General features: G+C 40.4%; 1 protein-coding gene across 1 annotated transcript in view; it reads left to right on the forward strand.

Moving 5' to 3' along the window:
• The window catches only part of KDM3B (lysine demethylase 3B), a 34535-nt gene extending 14851 nt beyond the window's left edge, over positions 1–19684 (forward strand). Inside the window, exons 13-24 of the mRNA XM_018073462.2 lie at positions 237–364; positions 1026–1305; positions 2292–2548; positions 3404–3670; positions 9622–9793; positions 12844–12934; positions 13019–13149; positions 14474–14593; positions 15092–15231; positions 15562–15738; positions 16274–16408; positions 18336–19684. Of these exons, the coding sequence (XP_017928951.2) occupies positions 237–364; positions 1026–1305; positions 2292–2548; positions 3404–3670; positions 9622–9793; positions 12844–12934; positions 13019–13149; positions 14474–14593; positions 15092–15231; positions 15562–15738; positions 16274–16408; positions 18336–18416 (1979 nt within the window). The 3' untranslated portion in view covers positions 18417–19684. The remainder of the gene's footprint in view (positions 1–236; positions 365–1025; positions 1306–2291; positions 2549–3403; positions 3671–9621; positions 9794–12843; positions 12935–13018; positions 13150–14473; positions 14594–15091; positions 15232–15561; positions 15739–16273; positions 16409–18335) is intronic.
• The last annotated feature ends 1583 nt before the right edge of the window (positions 19685–21267 follow it).

Here is a 21267-nt window from a genome sequence, read left to right on the forward strand (position 1 = left end):
GCAGATGATAATCTGTAGGATTTGCCAGGTTTGACAACCTCTCAGTGCCACTGTGAAGGCAGTGTCAGCACTGTTGGCCACACTGTGCAGAGACAAGTGTCTTGTGATAGGGCGTGATCTTAAAGATACTTTGCAGTAATACTAAAACCCCTCACCCCTCTGAAGATACATTATAGTTCAGGCCTTTCTTTTAGATTTCTTTACATGTGATATTAAAGACTCTGCTTTATTTCCAGCGCTTTACAACATTGGAGACATGGTTCATGCAGCACGAGGCAAATGGGGCATTAAAGCCAACTGTCCGTGTATTAACCGGCAGAACAAATCAGTGCTGAGACCAGCTGTCACTAATGGAATATCACAGGTACGTAACTGGAGGCTGAAATTACCTGGTTTGACATTTACATCTTTAAGATCTATTAAGGTGTTAGATCCTTTAGGCTAATCTGTTGCGAAACAGAAATTTTATTTTTTTTCCATGCGTACTCTTGAGTGTTTTAGCTTAGCAAAAGTCTTTTGGGACACTTTTTGGGGATATGAACTGCATCTTTTACTTACCAAGTGGGTATTTGAGCTAATACTCTTATGTAGAAGTTGGGTAGGAAGCCATTCATACTGATGCTGTATTTTAAAACAAGCCACTATTAGTAGCTTGCAACATTTGCTTTTATTTTGTTATGGTTCCTGAAGGAATCAAGAGCAATTCTGTTACTGTTGATACAAAAAAATCCTCCTATAATTGGAGAATAAAGAAAAAAGAAAGAAAAGAAAAGAAATCCAGAAGCCTGGGCTTGTGTTAAAAGATGACATGGGAAGAATTCACACCACAGTGCAGGGTCTAACAGACAGGGATAAGCTCCAGTACTCTGCTGCTAAGCATAAATGAGCTTTACTATGCACTTAAAGCAAATGGAGAAAGAAAAACAACAGACAAACCCATATGCATTGGATAACTAAAATGTGTCCCAAGTTGAACTCTTCCCTTTATTCAACATTTAGCAGTGGTTTATTTTTTTTTGTTTTAGCTTCCGACTGTAAATCCCAGTGCATCAGCCTCTGGAAACGAAAGCACCTTTTCCACTGGAGCAGGAACAGCAGGAGTGGGGCAGCTAGAAATGGACACTGTACCAAAATCTGAATCAACTGATAGTAGGATAGAAGAATCTACAAAAACAGAGACATTACCAGCTAATAACACTGGTGAAATAAAGACTAACAGACCACTTTGCCCAGAAACAGCTCCATCGTCAGCTTTACACTGGCTTGCAGATTTAGCAACGCAAAAAGCAAAAGAGGAAACAAAAGGTGAGCAGAAGACATGCCCTCTGGTGTTGGAATTAAAAGAGATATGATAATGTACTGCTTGGTTGCTGTACTTTGTGACAGTGCCTTGCCCTAAACAGAAAAGAACAAGGTCATTTTTCTTCCTTTGCCTCTTAGAACCAGTTTTGGTTTAGAGGCTTAGGAGTATGCAAAGCTGGAAAGATGATACAGCTGAAGATAGTACTGTCTTGTCACTCATAGTTTATTTCACTGCCAATTTGTGTATTTATTTTCTCAGAAGCTGGTATGCTGATGTAAAATGATAGTAATTAATTTCAGATACAGCCTTACAGCTTTATAACTGTTGAAGCAAATAAAGCTCTTCTGTGTGCTATGTGAAGAGTGCATTTCCAGAGAACTGAGAGAGTAGAGTCCAGTCAGAAGGTCAGATGAAAGCTTAGAGCATCTTTAATACTTGGTAGTTGAGTGACCACACTTCCTGAATGTCAGAGGTAGCATGACTACCTCACAGGAATAAATCCTAGCACAGGATTCATTCCTATCCATATGTCTGGCAGAAACTACTTTACATGTTGATGTTAAATGTTCATGAATCATTGGCTCGTTTTGGAGGGCTCAGTCACTGTAATATTTTGACTACCATTAAAATTTGAAATATTTAATATCAAAGCATTAATTCAGAAAGTCAGGGAAATATTTTTTTTTTAATTTTATCTATTACAGAGTTGTGGTTTTGTGTGTGTCAGATGCTTTCAGATCAGATCTGTTGTGCTGTTCAAAACATTTAACAGCATATGAAGGGTAAAATCTATCTGAAGGATCTGATGTCTTTGATTCTCACTGAGGTGCCTCATTAACTATTAGAGTGATAATTTACCTTTACCACAAGATTCTGTCAATATCCTATTTAATGCCAGAACAAATAATTTCAGAAAACTTCTTGATCGTTTGGACTTTGCCTCTTGTTTTTTCTTCTTCCCCCACTCAATGTTATATTTATCTTGCAGAATCAGGATCACTGAGATCAGTGCTTAGTAAAGAATCCCATTCACCCTTTGGATTGGATTCCTTCAACTCCAGTACAAAGGTTTCCCCTCTAACCCCAAAGCTGTTTAATAGCCTCTTGTTGGGCCCAGTGACATCTAGCAACAAAACTGAAGGCTCCAGCCTCAGAGATCTGCTACACACAGGGCCAGGAAAGCTTCCTCAGGTCCCATCAGATGCAGGAATCCCCTTTCCTCCAGTCTTTTCTGCAGCTTCTACGGTAAATAATTTTATATTCCTTCAGTGATAACTGTTCTAGGGAAGAATTTCATGATGATCTAACAATTTTCCTCTAAATGTTTTTATAATATTTTACTCTTGAATGTTGAAACAAATGTAATATCTCACCAAAACATCACTTTACAGAGTTGTAGAGAATTTTCATGCCAATTTTTAGTTTTAGTTTGCTACTGCCATGGAGAGGTTATTGTTTTCAAGAGACCAAGAAAGTGAGTTAAATACAGCCTTTAAGTTGTTTAATTGATAATCAGCATCCCTGTACAAGCTCACTTTAAATTTCAAAACTTTATAAATATTGCAAAAGCATGCCACAGAAAAAAGACAAAAACATGAGTAAACTACTTCCTTAAACAAACTTGTGTAAACTTGAAAGGCATTTGAGCTAGAATATACTTGGCTGTCTACTGATGGTTCTGTTGACATACAGGAAGCACTTTCTCCTCTCTGTGTTTCCTTAGAGTTCACATATCCATCAGCTTACCTGTCCCAGGGTTGAATTCACTTCCTTAGTAGTGGAATGAGGAAAATGGGGAAATAGAGTTGAGATATTAATGAAGTTAAGAAAAACATGAACCATTTTTACTATTGAAGTAGCTAAGTTTAGATCATTAGAGCTTTCTATTTCATGACTGTGTGCATAATATTTTTCTAGGTAGCCTGTAGTTGATTATTTTACTGTTTCTGTTCCTGGATACCTGTCTCTCTCTGAGCCAGTTTGTTCACTGATGCATGTTTTTCTGGTAGCAAGGTGTCCATGACCAGAATCCGAAGGATTACTGTTTACAACTGATTACTGTTGTAAGACTAAACTTACCTCTGGATTTACATCTTCTAGGGGGCCAAAGGTAAAGCCAGCCTGCCTAATTTCTTAGACCATATCATTGCTTCTGTGGTGGAAAATAAGAAGACATCTGATGCTGCAAAGCGAGCCAGTAACCTGGTTGACACCCAGAGAGAGGTGAAGGAAATGGTAATGGGATTAAATGTGCTGGATCCACACACTTCCCACTCTTGGCTGTGTGATGGTAGACTCCTTTGCCTTCACGACCCCAGCAACAAAAACAACTGGAAGATCTTCAGGGAATGCTGGAAACAAGGCCAGGTGGGTGATGGCAGGTATCCAACCCTTGCTGTGATTTTAGTCTGTACCTTTTTCATTGCCAGGTCCATTCAAACTTTGGCCACTTGCTCCTGAGTGAACATGAGGAATGATGATTTCAACTGTAGCATCATGACAGGGGACACAGCAGCCCTGTCCACTCTATGCTGTACTGACTCAAGCCCAGGAGTTCTTGCATATTGAGCTTTTCTCAGTTTACCAGCATGAGGGTGTTTGCTGTGACAGCCTTTTTGGTTGTTATGTGGTTGGTGCTGAACCTGATCTGCTCTACTACAGCCCAGTAGTGAATCCACTGTGATTTCCTGCATGCGCTCTCATATCTCCCCCACACTTGATGCTTTATAGCCTCAGGGAAAGGTCCATTCCTTCCAGCTGCAGCTTGTGCAGAAACCAAAGTGCTGCATGTAGTAATCTAATCTGAGTTTTGGGTGTACTTGATAGGCTCCCCCTGAGCCTACAGCCAGTGGGAACCCAAGTGTTTTTTTCAACTCAGCAGCTCATGTACTGAGCACTCCTGTGGATTGTCTGAGGTGCCATCAACTGGTTAGGCCTTCAGTCAAAAGGCTGGACCTTAGACCTGCTGCCAGCAGAGTCACTTTTTCAGATCTTGAGCTGTAGTACTGCAGTTTAGACTTCTCCAGAGAGGCAGTAAGATCAGCCTGGTCAGATAAACTGAATCTTAAAAAATGGGTGAGTAACTGCTGCTGCAAAGGAAGTGCACCCATAGCTTTAACAGAATATGATGTCCATCAGTGTTCAGACTGTATTCGTGGTGGTTGGTTCTGCAGCTGCCTCTGACACAGTCACCTTCACTAACTACTCAGAATTGAGACCATCTTCTGGAGAAGTCCTTGCTGTCAGCTGTTTTTACAGTGCTAATGCTCTTGGCACTCACATTCCATGTTTATTTGTGGTTGCTCACAAGAGATGTAGGTGGCTGAGGTGTGGTGGAGGAACAGGCTGCAAGTACCTCTTTTGACACTCAGAGTCCATTCCTGACAGAACCAGGGTACTTTTCAGTTGAGTGCAGTGTGTGCCAAGATGATTGTTGTGCCACCAACCACATTCCTGTTTATGGCTCCCTTGGCCAGCCCCTAATAGGTGGAGGGGGCTACTGTGCAGCACACCCTTGCTTGTCTGACTAGAAACTCAGCTTGCTGCTGGTATTGCCAGCCTTCCCCACACTGCAGCTATCTTCCTGTCCCAATTTTTTGGGGGTGCACAGGAGTCTCCTCCTTTTTTTTTTTTTCCTTTTTCAACCTTTTACATCATTCTGATTTATGAGGGATTTCAGATCATTGTTTTGCAGTGCTGTGGTGTCCATCATCTGCCTGACTTTGTAAAGAGGTCCTTACCTTCTGGTTAGTATAGTCTGATAATTTTGTCAGCACTTTCTGTCAACAAATACTGCTGTTTCTCTTAGGAGGATCCTGGATGTTTTGGGAATGCTTACAAAAAATGTGCTTGTCAGTTTGTCTGCCAATGAGACTGGTTAATCACCAGGTGCAAGATGCTGCTTGTGGCCCTGGAGTTATTGACTGTTAAGGAATCCTGAGAGACTCCTTATGGAGTCTCGAGATGTCATGACTGATCTTCTGTCTGATGCTTGCAGGGTGCATCATCTTCCAAGGTGGTGCACACTCTGAGGCTCTGGCTACAAGTGCCATGCTCATGGACTCTTTCTGTCCCACTATTTTAGGCTTTGCCCCAAGGTGTGCTATTGATTCTTTTGGATGACTTTACCATTCAGAGAACCCCTTGAATAAGAATAGACAGGAGTCCCTTGCTCATTTAGGGATTCTCCAGTGCTGTTGCACTCACTTGAGTTTCCTGTTGAAATGTGGAAAGTAACCTAAGTAAACCTCCCTCGTTCCTGCACAAGAGAGAGACATGACCCAAGCAGGCATCGCTGTCTCAACAAGGCTATTTTAAACAGAATTTCTTCAAGCAGAGACTCTCTCAAAAAACTCTGCTCAGTCACAGTTCTCCTTTGGCTTACATACTGCTGTACATCCCAGCTGCACCTTTAAAAGTGAAGTGAAAGAACATTAATTCCACCACCATTCCCAAATCATTTTCTTCTTCATATTTTGTAGGCTGGAAAAGGTTATTTTGAAAAAAACAACTTCTTAGATACTCTCCCCAGCACAATAAATGCACACTGGACACTAGATCTGAGCCATACGAAGATCTTGGCCATGATGGCATCTCAAATTATTAAAAGAGGAAATTCTTTTCCCTTAATATTTGGATAATGTGGTACTTCTTCAGTGTTGTGCAGAAAGAGCAACACTTTTTGACTCCTTTGTTTCAGAAATTGTCAGAAATAAGCATGTCTTATCCCAGAATTCACTGAGAGACCATAAGACTATTTTTTTCTGAACCTGTTCTTCAAGAGCATTTTACTCTCCTGAAAATGGTTGTTGCTTAGCTGGGGAAACTGTCAGGATTCTCATCCCATAGCAACCTGTTCTTTTCTGAATTTTCATGCTAGGCTTTCTCTTTTCCCAGGCACTGAAAATTTAGGATGGTACTGGAGCTTTCTTTTTGTTTGTTTGTTCGCTCCCTGTAGTCTGAGAGTGGATTTGGCAGGAAGTGTCTGCCAGGCAAGCCTGCTATCCTTTTACCTTGCAACCCTACCTGTGTTCTTCACTAGGGAGAATGTTTTCTTTCTTCCATGAGAAATTCGCTGCTTAATAGCTGGAAGGGTTCTACTAAGTTTAGTAGTTTGGTTGATATTTTTTTCAATTGCTATTTACAAGTGGTCAAATGAATACTGCAGGGATCAAAATCTGTCATTATTCTCCTGTGCTGAAGACAACTGGGTTATCCATCAGCTTAAAGACTACCTGGCAATGCTTTCCACCCACCCTGTGAAAGGTACTTTTATTTTATTCCTCGTACATGATCCCTAGGGTTTTTTTGTAGAATATGCTTAAAACCTTTTCATTGCCTTAATGTTACAATTTCTGCTGGGATCAGGGAGTATATTTAAACTTGAGATCAGTGGTTTTGCTCTGTCATTTTAGGGAGGTTTGCTGCTTGTCAGGGCCTCAGACAGTTGCACTCTGCTGCTCTTCCATAATATCAAGACAGTATCAGGAGTGATTCGGTGGCTCTGGGAGTAGTGGTCAAGGCCATGGAGTTCTGGTGGTTTTCTTAATCCTGCCAGTGAGGGACAGAGGGGTGTTCAGCTGACCAAGGAGCCAGCTAGGGAAGGGCACTGTGCTGGACCTCGTGCTTCCACCCAGGGAAGAACTGGTTGTTGATGTGGAGGTAAGGGGCAACTTTGGCTGCAGTCACTGTCAGATGGTGGCATTGGGGTCAAGATTCTGAGAGGAGGGAGCAAAGCAAAAAAGCATGATCACAAGCCTGGGCTTCAGGAGAAGAGAAGAGGAGCTCAGGAACGCTGGTTTAATCATGTTTAACCTGCTTGGTAGCCTTCTGTGATGAGGTGACTGGCTTGGTGGATGAAGAGAGAGCACTGGATGTTTTTTATCTTAACTTCAATAAGGCTTTTTTACACTGTCATAATGTCTTCAGACAAACAGAAGTATGGACTAGGTAAGTGGGCAGTGTGATGGATTTAAAACTGACTGAAATGCTGTGCTCAAAAGGGTTGTGATTGCAGTCACTAGTAGGGTACCATGGGGGGGTCAGTTTTGAGGTGAGTAGTATTTAACATCCTCATTAATGACCTGGATAAGATGGAGTTCATATACCCTCAGCAAGTTTACAGACAACAAAAAACTAGGAGGAATGACTGTTGGTCATGACTGATGGTTATGCTGCTATTCAGAGGGTCCTGAACAGGCTGGAGAATGGGACTGAGAAGAATCTGGTGATGTTCAGCAAGGGAAAGTGCAAAGTCCTGCACTTCAGGAGGAATAACATGTACTGCAGCAGTACATGCAGTTGCTGGGGAGCAACCATTTAGAAAGTAGCTGGATCTGTATCTGTAGGTATCTTTGCCTAATGCACTGATACTACATCCAGGGGCATCTGTGCTTCTCAGGGTTGTGCTGAGCTCTTCATGTGAATAAACCTAAGATCCACCTTCGTATCATTGTTAATGTATAGGGCACAGCTTGAAATTAATTCAAACTTGCATAGGCATGGAAACTGTCATTTGAACATAGGTAGCAGTTACTAAAGCTAGAACACTTCAAGTGGGAATAGTCAGTGTACAAGTTCACTTCATACCCTCTCTTCCTTTTCTCTCAAGTCCAGTAACGCTCTTTAGAGATGGGAGGAACTGAGAAGGTCTTGGACAGTGTTGGGAGGATTGTCTGGTATACCTTTTCCAAGTATTGTCAGTGTAGCAAGTGCCTTTGAGTGTTTATTGGGAGAGGCCACTGGAATCTCTGTGTAGAATATATATATATATATGTGGTTAGCCTAAACATCTTAAAAGCCCTTTTGCAAGTGAACAGCCTCTTTTCTGCTACTTGGTTTTGTCCTAAGGAATTAATGATGATCCATGTTTATACATAAATAATGACTGAAGTAGTTAAACAATTCATATCAGAACATGAAAATTTCTCGTGAGAAGGCTTTACTACAAATGCTGTTTCCAGTGGTAGTTGCATTTGTGCTTAAAAAAAAAAGGAACAAGTGGTGGGATTCTACATACACTGTGCCTCCACAGGTGGATTGACCTTGTCTGGCTGCCACACCCCTCTATCCAGCTGCTTTCTCACTCTCCCTTCTCAACAGAATAGGGGGAGAAAATAAGGTGAAAAAGTTTGTGGGTCAAGACAGACAAGGAGATCCCTTAGTGATTGCTGTCACAGGCAAAACAGATTCAACTTGTGATAAAGTAATTTAATTTATGGCCAATTAAAAATAGAGTGGGATGGTGGTGAACAAAGATAAAGCAATAAACACTTCCCCCACTTCACCTTTTTCTTGAAGGCTTAACCTTACTCTCTCATCCCTGACTCTTTTACCTCCTCACCCCCACGGCCCCCACAGGGGGATTGGGGAATAATGGGGGTTGTGGTCAGTTCATAACACTTGTCTCTGCTGCTCTTTCCTCTTTACACTTCCCCTGCTTCATTGTGGAGTTCCTCTCACAGGATATGATCCTTCTTGAACTGCTCCAGCATGGTCCTCTCCATGGGCTGCCATCCTTCAGGAATGGACTGCTCCAGTGTGGGTCCCCAGTGGGCACAGTTTTTACCAGAACATTTGCTTATGCCTGGGGTTCTCCCCACAGCCCCTGCCAGAGCCTGCTCCAGAGTGGGCTCTCTGTGAATGCAGCTTCCTCCAGGGAATCTCCCCTCTGCTGCAGTGCAGGGTCCTCCATGGGCTGCAGGTGGATCTCTGCTCCACTGTGGTCCTCCCCAGGCTGCAGGGGCACAGCTGCCTCACCGTGCTCTTGGATGGGCTGCAAGCACCTCCTCTGTCTCTGACCTTGGTGTTTGCAGAGTTGTTTCTCTCCCTTCCCCCTGCCTGCTGTCCGTGTCCGTGTGTGTGTGTGTGTGTCCATCTCACCCCCCCAGTAGCTGTGGAGCACTTTTTACCCTTTCTTATTGTCACAGAGGTGCCACCAGCATCAGCTGTGGGCTCAGCTTTGGCCAGTGATGGGTCTGTGGAGCCAGGGGGAACCATCTGTGTCCATGGGGCAGATCCCAGCCCCATCACAGAGCCCACACCTGCTGCCAACACCTTGCCATGGAGACCTGATGCACTTGCCTTGGCCAGTCTAATCCAACACCACTTCTAAGTGGTGCAACTGCACATGGCTTGGAACTAAAGCTTGCTTTGACTCTGGTTATTTGCTCGATGCACAAAACCCAAACATGGATGAAAGTAGGTTTGTGGTGTCTTTTGAGTGGTGGTAGCCAGGAGTCTCGGCTCTTACGAAAGTTTGGCTGCATGTGTAAGAAATTTGGTTATGGTGGAGTAAGCATTCATCTTTGTATTCTCAGCCCGTGCTGGTATCTGGTGTCCATAAGAAGTTGAAGTCAGAGCTTTGGAAACCAGAAGCTTTCAGCCTGGAATTTGGAGATCAAGATGTAGATTTGGTGAACTGCAGGAACTGTGCCATAATTTCAGACGTGAAAGTGCGTGACTTCTGGGATGGCTTTGAGATAATATCTAGTAAGTAATATTTATGGCTGACTAGTTTAACTGAGCAGTCTGTCTTGCCATTTCAACTCCTCCTTTTCCACCTATTTTCTTTAAAAATCAAAAATTATAACTAAAAAAAAATCCAAATACCTATCAGTTTCATCCAAAGAAGCCATTGTTCCTTAGATGTAGCACACTCTAGAAAATACTTTTTGGTGAAGATTAGGGCAGGACTGCCCAAGAGAACTGTCTGTACTGTGGTTTTTTTCCATGTGTTACTTTCATGTGTCAAAAAATTATCCATTTCACGGGAAACTACTTTTTAAAAAACTTTTCTCAGTGAAATTATTTGTCAGATACTGCTATTAAGACAGTAAGTAATTTGTCTACCCTTACTCTCCTTCCAACTTCAACTTTTATTGTAAAACCAAAGGGAATCTGCAGAGCTAAACCAGACTAAGGCTTTTGGTACTAAAACTTGGACTTGGTGAAATACATCAGCTAAGTAAACTTGGCATTGCCAATTATTTTCATAGTAGATCATCTGTGAGTACAAATACGAGTTTCTGTTTATTATGAATAGCAATGATGAATGAATGTCTCACATGATAACACATTACTTAATTCTTGAGTTCTTTAAGAAAACCTTCTGTCAAGTCTGGATGGGGAAACTAACCACTTAAAATTTCTGGGGATATAACTGGGCAGGTTAAAGTGCTTCTGAAAAGGAGAATGCTCCATTTTAGGCTGTGTGTACCTAGATCAGAGTGATCTTACAGATGTTGAAGTTGTAACAGTTCATTGCAATGTTGCTTATTTTAGTGTTGTGTATAAAATATTTTCTGTATTTGTTGCTATGTGCAGATAGCAGAAATGGTGAACTGTTGGATGACTTAATGGAATGTTTGTTCAACAGTCAGTGAAATGAGAGATTTGCAGACTAAAAATATTCCCTTCCCTAGTCATTTTCCATTCAAAGAACTTCCAGCTTTTGACTTGTTTTTTATATGGTTCCAAGTACATGGTATTGTATTTTGCACCGTTATATTTCATACCATTTCTGTTATTAATCAGAAATAAATGGTCTAGAAGGATATAATGGTGTGGTCTTTTGTGTATTGGTGGTAATTGAGAAACTTCACAAACTCTTCACTTTTGTGCTGGGGTCACTCATGAAAATAGTAAATTTGTATGGATTAAGTTATCTTTGAGAAATGTTATTTGTAGTTTGTCTCTAGACAGGTATGCTCCTTTCAGCAAAATCAGCTTCTGCCTTTCTTTTAGACCTTTACTACACTTTATATGAGAAATATTAGTGATCTAGGTTGGAAAACCTTATCACTCTTGCTAGTTTCCTTTAAATGCATTTTATTTAGTGTTTTTCAGCTGTGTGCAATCCCTATTATAGAGGAGTATTATTTGCTGCTAGTCCAGAGATTTCACACAGTAACTCATATGAAAATGGTTTGCAAATTATATAATGACTCTGACTTCTCTACATTGCATGAGTTTTAGATTTCCAAAATATGTGGCTGCCCCACCCTCGCTTTAAGTTACTGAAGAGATGTAGAACGACCACTGACTTTGGAGGTGTTATTGAGATTATTCTGTATGACACTTGATTCTAATTAATTTTAATCTTGTGCTGTTTCTTTTAATACTTTTGAGTTCAAAGTGGACTTTTGGAAGGTCTAACTGTTTTGTTTTGATCCTTCTTAGACCTGCTTTTCTTTGCTGATCAGATTTTTTCTGGGCTTTGTCCAGTTAAGTGTAATTTGTCATATCTATATGTTTTCATCCAGGTATGTCCTTTCTGAATAGCCATCCTACAAGCTGCTTCTGTTTTAGAACAAATATCCTTGATGAGTTCAAAATCTTGAATATGGGAAGTTGTAAAACATGAAATTCAAGTCCTTGAGCTTTTCAGTTCGCTTGCCTCTCTAAAATCTGTAGCTCATCAAAATTTATCTTTAAATCAGTCACACTGGTTTACATATCTGCAGTTCTTAAATCCTTTTAATTTCAATAAAATTATTTTTTCTATTGCAAAGTAAGGCTGTCTTCTGTAGCCTGTTGATATGTAACACAGATGTGATTCACAGGTCTCCAAGTCCTAATTTCTTCGATATGCTTTCTCTGCTGTCAGCAGCTCTGCTAGGTCCGGGTAGGATTAGTTGCTTTTTGTTTGTCTGTCGATCCTTGGAAAGGTAGGAAGTGCTGAAGGATGTTACTTTCTGAGGAAGGGGGAGTCTGAAGGTGTTACACTGCTGCACACCCTCTTTTCCAACTGATGGCTTCATGTGGAGCTGTGAAAAATCTGATAGAAGAGTGACCTTTGTTTCTCTCTAAATGTTACACTGATTCTAGCTGCTCCTTTACCCCTTCCAGACAGACTCTCTTAGCCCTTGCAGGATCTGAGGCAAAGCAGCAGTGGATCAGTGCTGTCCCAGCACACATCACTGTTGCACATGTAATGCCATCTTTCTGTGCTGCCAACTTTCTCTTTTACCAGTCAGGGTAAAACTCTCAAAGTGAAGAACAAATGTTTGGGTTTGGCACCCTGCTAATTTGAGTGCCTCCAGCAAAGAAGAATTAAAAAAACTAAAGTGTGCCTTCCTCTGTGACCACCTGCCCTTGAGCTTTCTTGAGTGTGGTGTACCATTGTTTCTTTCTTTACACTGAGGTTAGGGATGATTTCAGAGCATGAATCAATAACTTTAATTTTATAGAAGTACTACTCCTCTTGAAATTAAAGATAAAACTCCCTTAGACTTTGGTAAAAGAAATAAGGAAGAAGGGTTTGGAAAGGCTTGTTTTTGAAGTTGAATAAAAAGTATTCTAGAACTTAGCAGCTGTGCAAGATCTGTCAAACTTATGCTGTAGGTAATGATACATATATATATATATAATTGTTAAAATGTTGTTTGGTCATACTATGATAATGCTTGGAAGCCCAAAATAAAACCAGGATCCATTTTACTGTGCATTGTAAGGGATATAAGAAGGCTGACAGCTTAAACAAAGTAATGAGTTGCAGTAAAAAGATATTACATGAAGAAATCTTGATTTGTTTCTTGCAGAACGGCTCAGGTCAGAGGATGGTCAGCCAATGGTACTAAAGTTAAAGGATTGGCCTCCAGGGGAGGACTTCAGAGATATGATGCCTACGAGGTAAGTTGCCCTTAGGATCAGTGACAGGACTCTGCTGTAGGTGCTGCAGGGGAAAACCTGCCTTTGTCTCTCTTTGCTCTCCAGGTTTGAGGACTTGATGGAAAATCTTCCTCTTCCTGAATATACCAAGAGAGATGGCAGACTGAATTTGGCTTCTAGGCTGCCAAGCTACTTTGTCCGTCCTGACTTGGGTCCCAAAATGTACAATGCCTATGGTATGTGAGTATACTTCTGCATATGTTGTTTTTTGTGATGCTTTATTATACTTAGGCAAATGCAAGGCTGTGGCATTAGTCAAAACTCAGTGCTTATCCTAGAGCCTGCTGTCATTTTCTTTTCATTTAGTCCTGCAATCTGTTCTTATGCTAGTGCTCTGTCTGTCAGATGTGCCCCATTCTGCCTTGTACATCCAAGAGATGTACATATGGTAAGTTAAAGTTTGCAAACAATTATTAGTATATATAATAAGCATAATACCAACAGAGGGTTCAAGGAATAGTTAGTATCTTTTTGAGACCAGTTGATACGTTTAAGAGGAAAATTACCCATCTTATGGGCACTTAGACCTGTGCATTCATGTCTCCAGTCAGGGTTTTAATTTTCTTAATTCATGTCTAATAGCACAGACTACAGACAACATCCCAAAAAAAACTGTTGCCATGTTCAGCTACCTGAATTGGATAGTTTTGTCCTCTTAAGATTAATTATATAGCAGATAAATCGCATACAAATAGGGGAACTTTTATCTGAACACATACCCTGCATGAGACTGTAAAGCATTAAACTTTTTAGTGATTGTAATATAGCAGTGTGGAGGATTCATGAACAATTAATGCATGTCATATCAACTTGGATTATTTTAATTCCTGAATGTACTGGAATTTTTTGAGGTCAAAAGCAGGTTTTGTAGACTTTTAATTTAAAACAAATGTAACTGATTAATTTGAAAATACATACTTTTGCAGGTTTAGAGTAAGATAAATGACATTTAAAGTAGCTGGGTTTTTTATATACTGAAAAATGTCAAGCAATCCTGATAAGGAAAAAATTACAGTCATCTTTCAAAGCAAGTGTGTGGAAGCGAAGCTACCTAATGTACTTTCTGTAGTTCTCTTTGCATATTGGTGAGACAGGGGTGCAGTGTTTTCTTAGGTTGTGCATTCCAAATATTGATACACCTACAGTAACAACTCACCCAAGGACATGGAAGATTTTTCATTGTTTCATCGTTTAAAAAATGTTTTAGCTCAGTAACCAAATGTGGATTAGACTTAAGCTGTAAACCAACATATTGCAGTTCTGAGAAAGAGATGTGGGGGGTTTTTTAGGATTTTTTTAGCAGTATGACATCAGAAATAAAAGCTTAAAAAAGGGGGTTGCAGCTGAGACAAATTGAGCTTATTCAGTAATTAATGGTGTTCAGTAGTTTGCTTTATGTATTACTAGACATGTAAGTTGAGTGAAGGAGTCTGTACATCAAAGTCTATTTCTGTAAGAGGTTAATCATAGAATTTGATTTTATTTTACACTCTATTACAGGCTTAATTACTGCAGAAGACAGACGAGTTGGTACCACAAACCTGCACTTGGATGTGTCTGATGCTGTTAACGTCATGGTGTACGTTGGGATTCCCATTGGGGAAGGAACCCATGATGATGGTAATGCTTAAGGAAAGCTGTTTTCTCTACATTAAAAATCAATTGTGTGTGTGAGAAAGAAGACTCTCTTTTATTGTTTGAGCTTGTCATGATATATAATCCAAGTATACAAGGCAGTTTGCTACATTTGCAGCATAAATTTAAAAGGGCAGTAATGCTTCATTAGTTTCCAACCGTGGAAGCAGCAGAGTTTTGCTAGAAATTAGGTGCATTCCTGAAGAAAGCAGGAGACAGGGTAATAAGTTACTCTTTCTTCTCCTTGTATTTGAATAGTTGTAGCTCAGTTTGAATTCATGAGTGAGCTTTGTGATTCGCTGTCAATTGACACATTCCCTGAGTTTTGTTCAGATGAAGCTTGATGTGCTCAGAAGGGGCACTCTGTGATGCAGCAGTTGCAGTGTGACTGGATTTAGCAGCTCAAAACACTCCTTCGTGTTCTGTGTGTCAGAAATGAGCAGCTTTGTAACCACACTGCTTTTACCTGGATTCCCCTTCCAGAGGTTCTGAAAACAATCGACGAGGGAGACGCTGACGATGTAACAAAGCAGCGAATCCACGAAGGAAGAGAGAAACCTGGGGCATTGTGGCACATCTACGCTGCCAAGGATGCTGAAAAGATACGGGAACTTCTCCGGAAGGTATGTTGGTTACAAAGAAGGCTTTTGAGCCTGCAGGATAATTTAACAAGCTTGCTCATAGCAGCTGAGTGATACAAATTGCTGTCAACAATTTGGTATTCCAGTCCTGTCTTTGAGGGCATTAATAGTTGCTGTGTTCCCAGGTTTTCAGCCTGGTCTGGAATCTTCATACTAATGCACATGTCACTATTTCAGACCTAAATGACCTTAATGAAAATAATGTTCTACCTTGAAACAGTTTGTTATGTTTTTTGGTACAGACCATTTTGTGAGCCAGCAATATCAAGGTGCTGTGTCATGGTTTCCCCCCACCCCATATCTTGGCCCTAGGTTGGAGAAGAACAAGGCCAAGAAAATCCTCCAGATCATGACCCCATTCATGACCAAAGCTGGTACTTGGACCAGACCTTACGGAAGCGACTGTATGATGAGTATGGAGTGCAAGGCTGGGCCATAGTGCAGTTCCTTGGTGATGCTGTGTTCATTCCTGCAGGTGCTCCCCACCAGGTAAGGGTGGCACCTCTGGGCCATATTGACAAATAGGATTGAATTAGAGGCACAACAGAACTTCAAAATAACTATTAATTAATATTGCTCACTGACGTTCCTTTTTCTAAATATGCAGTTCTTAAAGGAACTGTTTGGATTGGATCTTAATAATTGTATTAGTAAAAATTATATGAATATCTGAATGGTGTGTACGTTACTGTGATGAAATTAAGGAGGGGGGGGAGCTGGGGTGAATGGTGGGAAAACATTTCTGTGTAGTGAAACTTCAGCCAGGGAAACAAATTTCAATAAAAGCTTGGAGAAAGGTAAGAGAACTTGCTTTAGGGAACACTAATGTATGTGGGAGAACAGGTAACCTGTTAGATGTCATGTATTTTGTTATGGGTTTACTGTTTAGACACAATTCTGTCAGTTCCTGTTTCTAATCAGTAAATGTGAAAGAACCTAAATATATGGAGGGTTGTTGGGGTTTTTGTGGGTTTGTATGGTTCATTCAGTCTTGATGTGTCAGTCATTTCATATGGGTTTTTAGGTCCATAATTTGTACAGCTGCATTAAAGTGGCAGAAGATTTTGTATCTCCAGAACACGTGAAGCACTGCTTCCGTCTGACCCAGGAGTTCAGGCACCTGTCTAATACTCATACAAACCATGAGGATAAACTGCAGGTAACTGTTTTATGTCAGTGGTCACTAAATATATCCTGCATTTTGCCAGAGTAATAACTTTCCACAGATTTGGAGGTTCTTATTTGATAGGTACATCAATTAATTTTTAAATACTTACATCTACAGTATTATGCAAATAAAAATTAGTATTATTCATGTGGATTTCCAGAGAACTTCCCCCCATTGGACTAATGAATGTGTTGGTATTAAGTTTTTAAATGACTGAATCCTAATGACAGCAAAGCATAGCAGAAGAAAAAACACTATTAAAGGAAAGAGCAGTGCTTTGCTTTGAAGAGAGATGTTTATTTGCCCAAGTACACTTGTATTTGTTTCTTTATTGCCTAAAGGAAAACTGCTCTGAAAGCAGAGGCTTGCTTATTTAAATATCAGGGATAGGTTTAGTGGTAGAGCTGGCAGTGTTAAATTTGTGGTTGGATTCAATGATCTTAAAGGTCTTATCCAACCTAAGTTAGTCCTAAAATTAGATGTGTTTTGGTTTGAAGAAGTGTGACTGCTTAAACTAATAACTATGCACAGAACATTGTGTATAAGACAGTAAGTTCTGCAGAGAGAAGACTGTAGGAGGCCTTTTTGGGGTTTTCCTGCTGCTTCTGAAGCATTAATATATGCTCAGTTTGCAGATTTTGTTGTCAGCATTTTTTGTGTACCAGTAATCACATGCATGTAAAATGAAGCAGGGTGGAGATCTGCAGGATGGCTGTCCTTGCACTCCAGTGTCACCCAGAGATGTCAGAACTTACCAAGTTAATTCTCTCAAACCAGTTCAGTGAAACATTGCTGTAAATTTCTATATGGAATTTTATTGGATTTTAAAGGAAAGCAGATATAGGATCAACTCTCATTTCAGCTTCTAACACTGTACCTCTTCAGATGTAATGATACAGACGTGGAAGTGCTTCTGTAAACTAAGAGATTGCAACTGAATAATACATATTATTAAAAAACAAACAAACAAACAAAACCCCCCAAAACAAAAACAAACAAAAATAAAACAGACAAACCCCAAAGAAACAGACAAAACCCAAACAAACAACAAAAAACCCCTATAGTGCAAGTCAGTATTCCCGTGAACAGGAATACCAGTTGTATTTGTCTCAGACTTTACTATTTTTCTTGGTCATTTTTCACGTATATTTTTATATGAACCTGTGTCTATATTTTTTATATTAAAAAATACATGAGACAATAACTGACATAAATGATACAAAAAACTGAGCTCATGTGTATATCAGGAGAAGGTGATGGTGCTTGGCAGTTGAGCAAGTGCAGTTGAGCTGCTCACTTAGAGGTGAAACTTCTGTTCAATACCTAGAAACAAAATTCAAATAGAAAAAATCAGAAATAAGACTGAGCTTCAATTGTTAAATAGCTACCTGTGAAACAGACTGCTGTGAGTACTGGTGGATTTCTCATCCCTGATCTTGCTTGCCTTTCTGAAAGATTCACAAATCTGAAGAATTTCTAGCCTCCATACAGGAGGGTTCATTGCATCATCTTAATTTTCATAGGATTAAACCAGATGATTTTCTTTCACCTTTTAGGTTTGATTCATGTGTATCTGTGAGTGACTTGGGTCACACAGACTTTTTCAAAATAAACTCATGTACATCACTTCATAGTGCACTTCCTCCTAGCTCTCCCAAAAGAGAGAATTTATCTTAAAATAACATGAGTAAATATATGTTGCTGGGTGACCAGAAAATGAGTTAATAAATCAGAAAATACTTGTCATCTGTGACAGTTAAAATTTATGTTGTTGATGTCCTGAAGCAGGGAGAGTATATACTTTGTGTATACTTGCCAACTATTACAAATTCAGCTGCCAAAGTTGATTGCATAGGTATGTAGGACTCTCCTTGTTAAGTCTGGAGAAGCTGATTTGGGTTTTTTTTTCCTGTTTCAGGTGAAGAACATTATCTACCATGCAGTGAAAGATGCTGTTGGCACACTGAAAGCTCATGAATCCAAACTAGCTAGATCGTAGGAATTGCTAATTCCAAATGCCCTGTCAAAGTAAGCCTTTTGCTCACGGTATCTACAGGGACTGCACACGACTGCCTCTGCAGGAGCAGAGGCTTCTCACTGAGAGCTGGTGTGGTCAGTATTACACACACTCTTCAGCCACTGTTTCCTACGCTGCCTCAACACTGAAGGTCTAACGGAGGGTCGCACTGTTAACATGCAGAATTCCAGATTCTAAAAAGGTGCCATGTCCCTTTCCTGTGGCCTTTTGCAAATTGGGAGAACATGGAAAACCACTTGGGTGTTCCGGCATATTATGATTAGAAATGGTATAAAGAGTGTGGATGTTTTTTCCCTCATGCCTAGTTAGTCTCCACAAAGTTAGACGGAACGTGCTGGAGGTGGGTTGTCCTGCTGCAGACTTAGTTTAGCTGCTGAAAGTGTGACCAACAGCAGCCCAGCTGCAGAAATTCAAGCAAACTTCCCATGTGAGATACAGGCCAAGGAAAAGGATAAAGCTATTCTCTGCACTCCCCTTCTTGTAGCCGTTTCTCTATACACTGTAGAGTTGCAGAACTAAAGGGAGAACCCACTTTTTTTTCCCCCTGGGAGACTCCAGAGATAAGAGAATTGTGTATTTAGTGAAAAAATAGGTTTGTAGTGAAACAGTTAATATTTCATGAAAGTAGATATTTTTAGTATTTTTGAAGTACCACAATTGTTCCTGGATTTTCAAGGAAAGGCGCATTACATTTAGTCTTCCTTTCAATAAAATCAAGAAGTGATTTTTAGAAAGCAGTCCAAAATAGCACAAAAACAGCCAAAGGAGAATTGAATAGAAATTGACATCCCACCTCCCTTGCCCATATTACCTCACCTGTCTTCCCCCCTCTCTCTATGCCACCCTGCTTCCTCAGAATGAGAAGTAAAAAGGAGTATAAACTCTGTTCTCATGTGGAGATGTTGTACATCTCTCCCTGCACTGGTGACTGCAGGCAATAGTTCACCCAATACCAGTGCTAGCTGAAAACATCTATCCTTTCCAAAGTGAAGGAAAAGTTAACTTTCAGTGTCAACTTTGTCCAGAACTATTTTAAGTAAAATGTTCCTGCTTGATAGAACTGTATTCAGAATTTACTAATGTCAGCATTGATGCAATGGATTTCATTGTCTGGGTACATGGGGAAATGTATCGACCTTATCTCCAGCTGTACTGTAGTGCCACTTGCAGGCCTGTTAATATGTTCACGGTTATTTCATTTTTTAAAAAATAAAAGTCATTTACTGTAACAGCCTGGACAGTTTCTTTCATGCTTGTGCACAGATCTTCCTGCTTCGAGGTTTTCTCAGCCTCAGCCCCTGGCAGTGTGGGCTGCCTGCTAATTCCGTGCCCTATGTCTGACCAGAAAGCTCGGGTGGTTTAGCCTGGCATCCCAAGTACTAGCTGGGAGCACACCCAGCTGCCTTGCAGACCCTTCATTCTTAGAGGTGGTTTGGGTAGAGGATCTGTCTGGTCATAAAAAACGTCTCTTGTGTTGTGCTCCCCACCTCTCAGTACCTTCCTAAGAGGTTGGGGTCCAGAGCTGCCCTCTCCACTGGAGATATGGACGGAGTGGTAAAGGTTCTCTGGTTTCTGACCTTGGAGGTTGTGATGGCAGCAGCAGTTCTGGTCACTGACATGTGGCATTGCTGGCAGCTTCTCAGGTTGGTTACTGGCTGCAGAGTCAACTCACAGGCTTTTGCTGCCTCATACCCTTGCAGCTATGCTGTGACTGTGGGCTAATTCAGTCTGCTAGAGGTAAAACGGGTTATTCCAGACCCATGAACCATTCAACCCCACCATATCCTGTTGTGTAGAATTTTTTGTGCAATTCTGTTGTACTCTGTGCATGCAGAGTGATTACAGCTGTTTCCCTCATTTGTGTGTGTGTGTATCAGCATTAAAATTGGATAAAGACAAAAAAGGCAGAGCCTTGGCAATGTGTAATGCAGTAGCATCAGCAATTTCCAATACAGTTGCTGCATTTCTTAATAATGCTAAGCATTAAGATCTCCAGTAGACATGACTGTACTATCTTCCCTGAGTAGTGACAGCTAATCTGGGGCCTGTCATATACACCTGTATGGGCATGTGTTATGATTCTCTCTTACCAGAGTTTGCATGATGGGGCAGTGGAAGCACTCTCCCTCCAGCACCCACTACAAACTACTTCTGACATATTTCATATACAGCTTACACCACAAGTCCCCAGCCAAAGTGATTATAAAATTGACTAAGATGTATATAATCAGTAGGGGTTTTTTGCCTTATTGTTTAGCCATAATGATAGATATTTGGTCACCTGTTTGGACCATTTGTAGAACACAAATTCATCATGAGTTATTCCAGCAGTAGCATATCTGCTAAAAAAACATACCGTTTGAAAGAAATTTGCCTTCATTTGAAAACAATTGATAAATTGCTTTCCTGGGTAAATCTTAAGATCTCAATTACACAGCATTATACAGTATTGCTAAGAAATTAATAAAAATACTACCAATAAATCAATCTATTTTCATTGGACTTGCAGCTGACTTTTGTTCCAAAAATAGCCCTTAAAAACCAGTAGTTTCTCCTTGTGAAAAGGTAAGTTGATGAATTAATTTTTCATTCTTCTCTGTGATGTGGAAAGAAATTGAGCTACTTTCTGCTAAATGTAAATTGCTAGCTTAAAATACTTTTCCTGAACTTGTTCTAAAGCTACTTAACAGTGAGCTACCACCTACGACATTTGCAAGACCACCTGCTCTGCTGATGTTGAGATGGTTGTTCTTGCCACCATTTATGTCTAATGCACTGTAAATTTTTATATTACTCCTTGGCACATTAAACA

Source organism: Manacus vitellinus, unplaced genomic scaffold, assembly GCF_001715985.3.
Source record: "Manacus vitellinus isolate BGI_N305 unplaced genomic scaffold, ASM171598v3 scaffold_25_pilon, whole genome shotgun sequence".
NCBI lineage: Eukaryota > Metazoa > Chordata > Aves > Passeriformes > Pipridae > Manacus > Manacus vitellinus.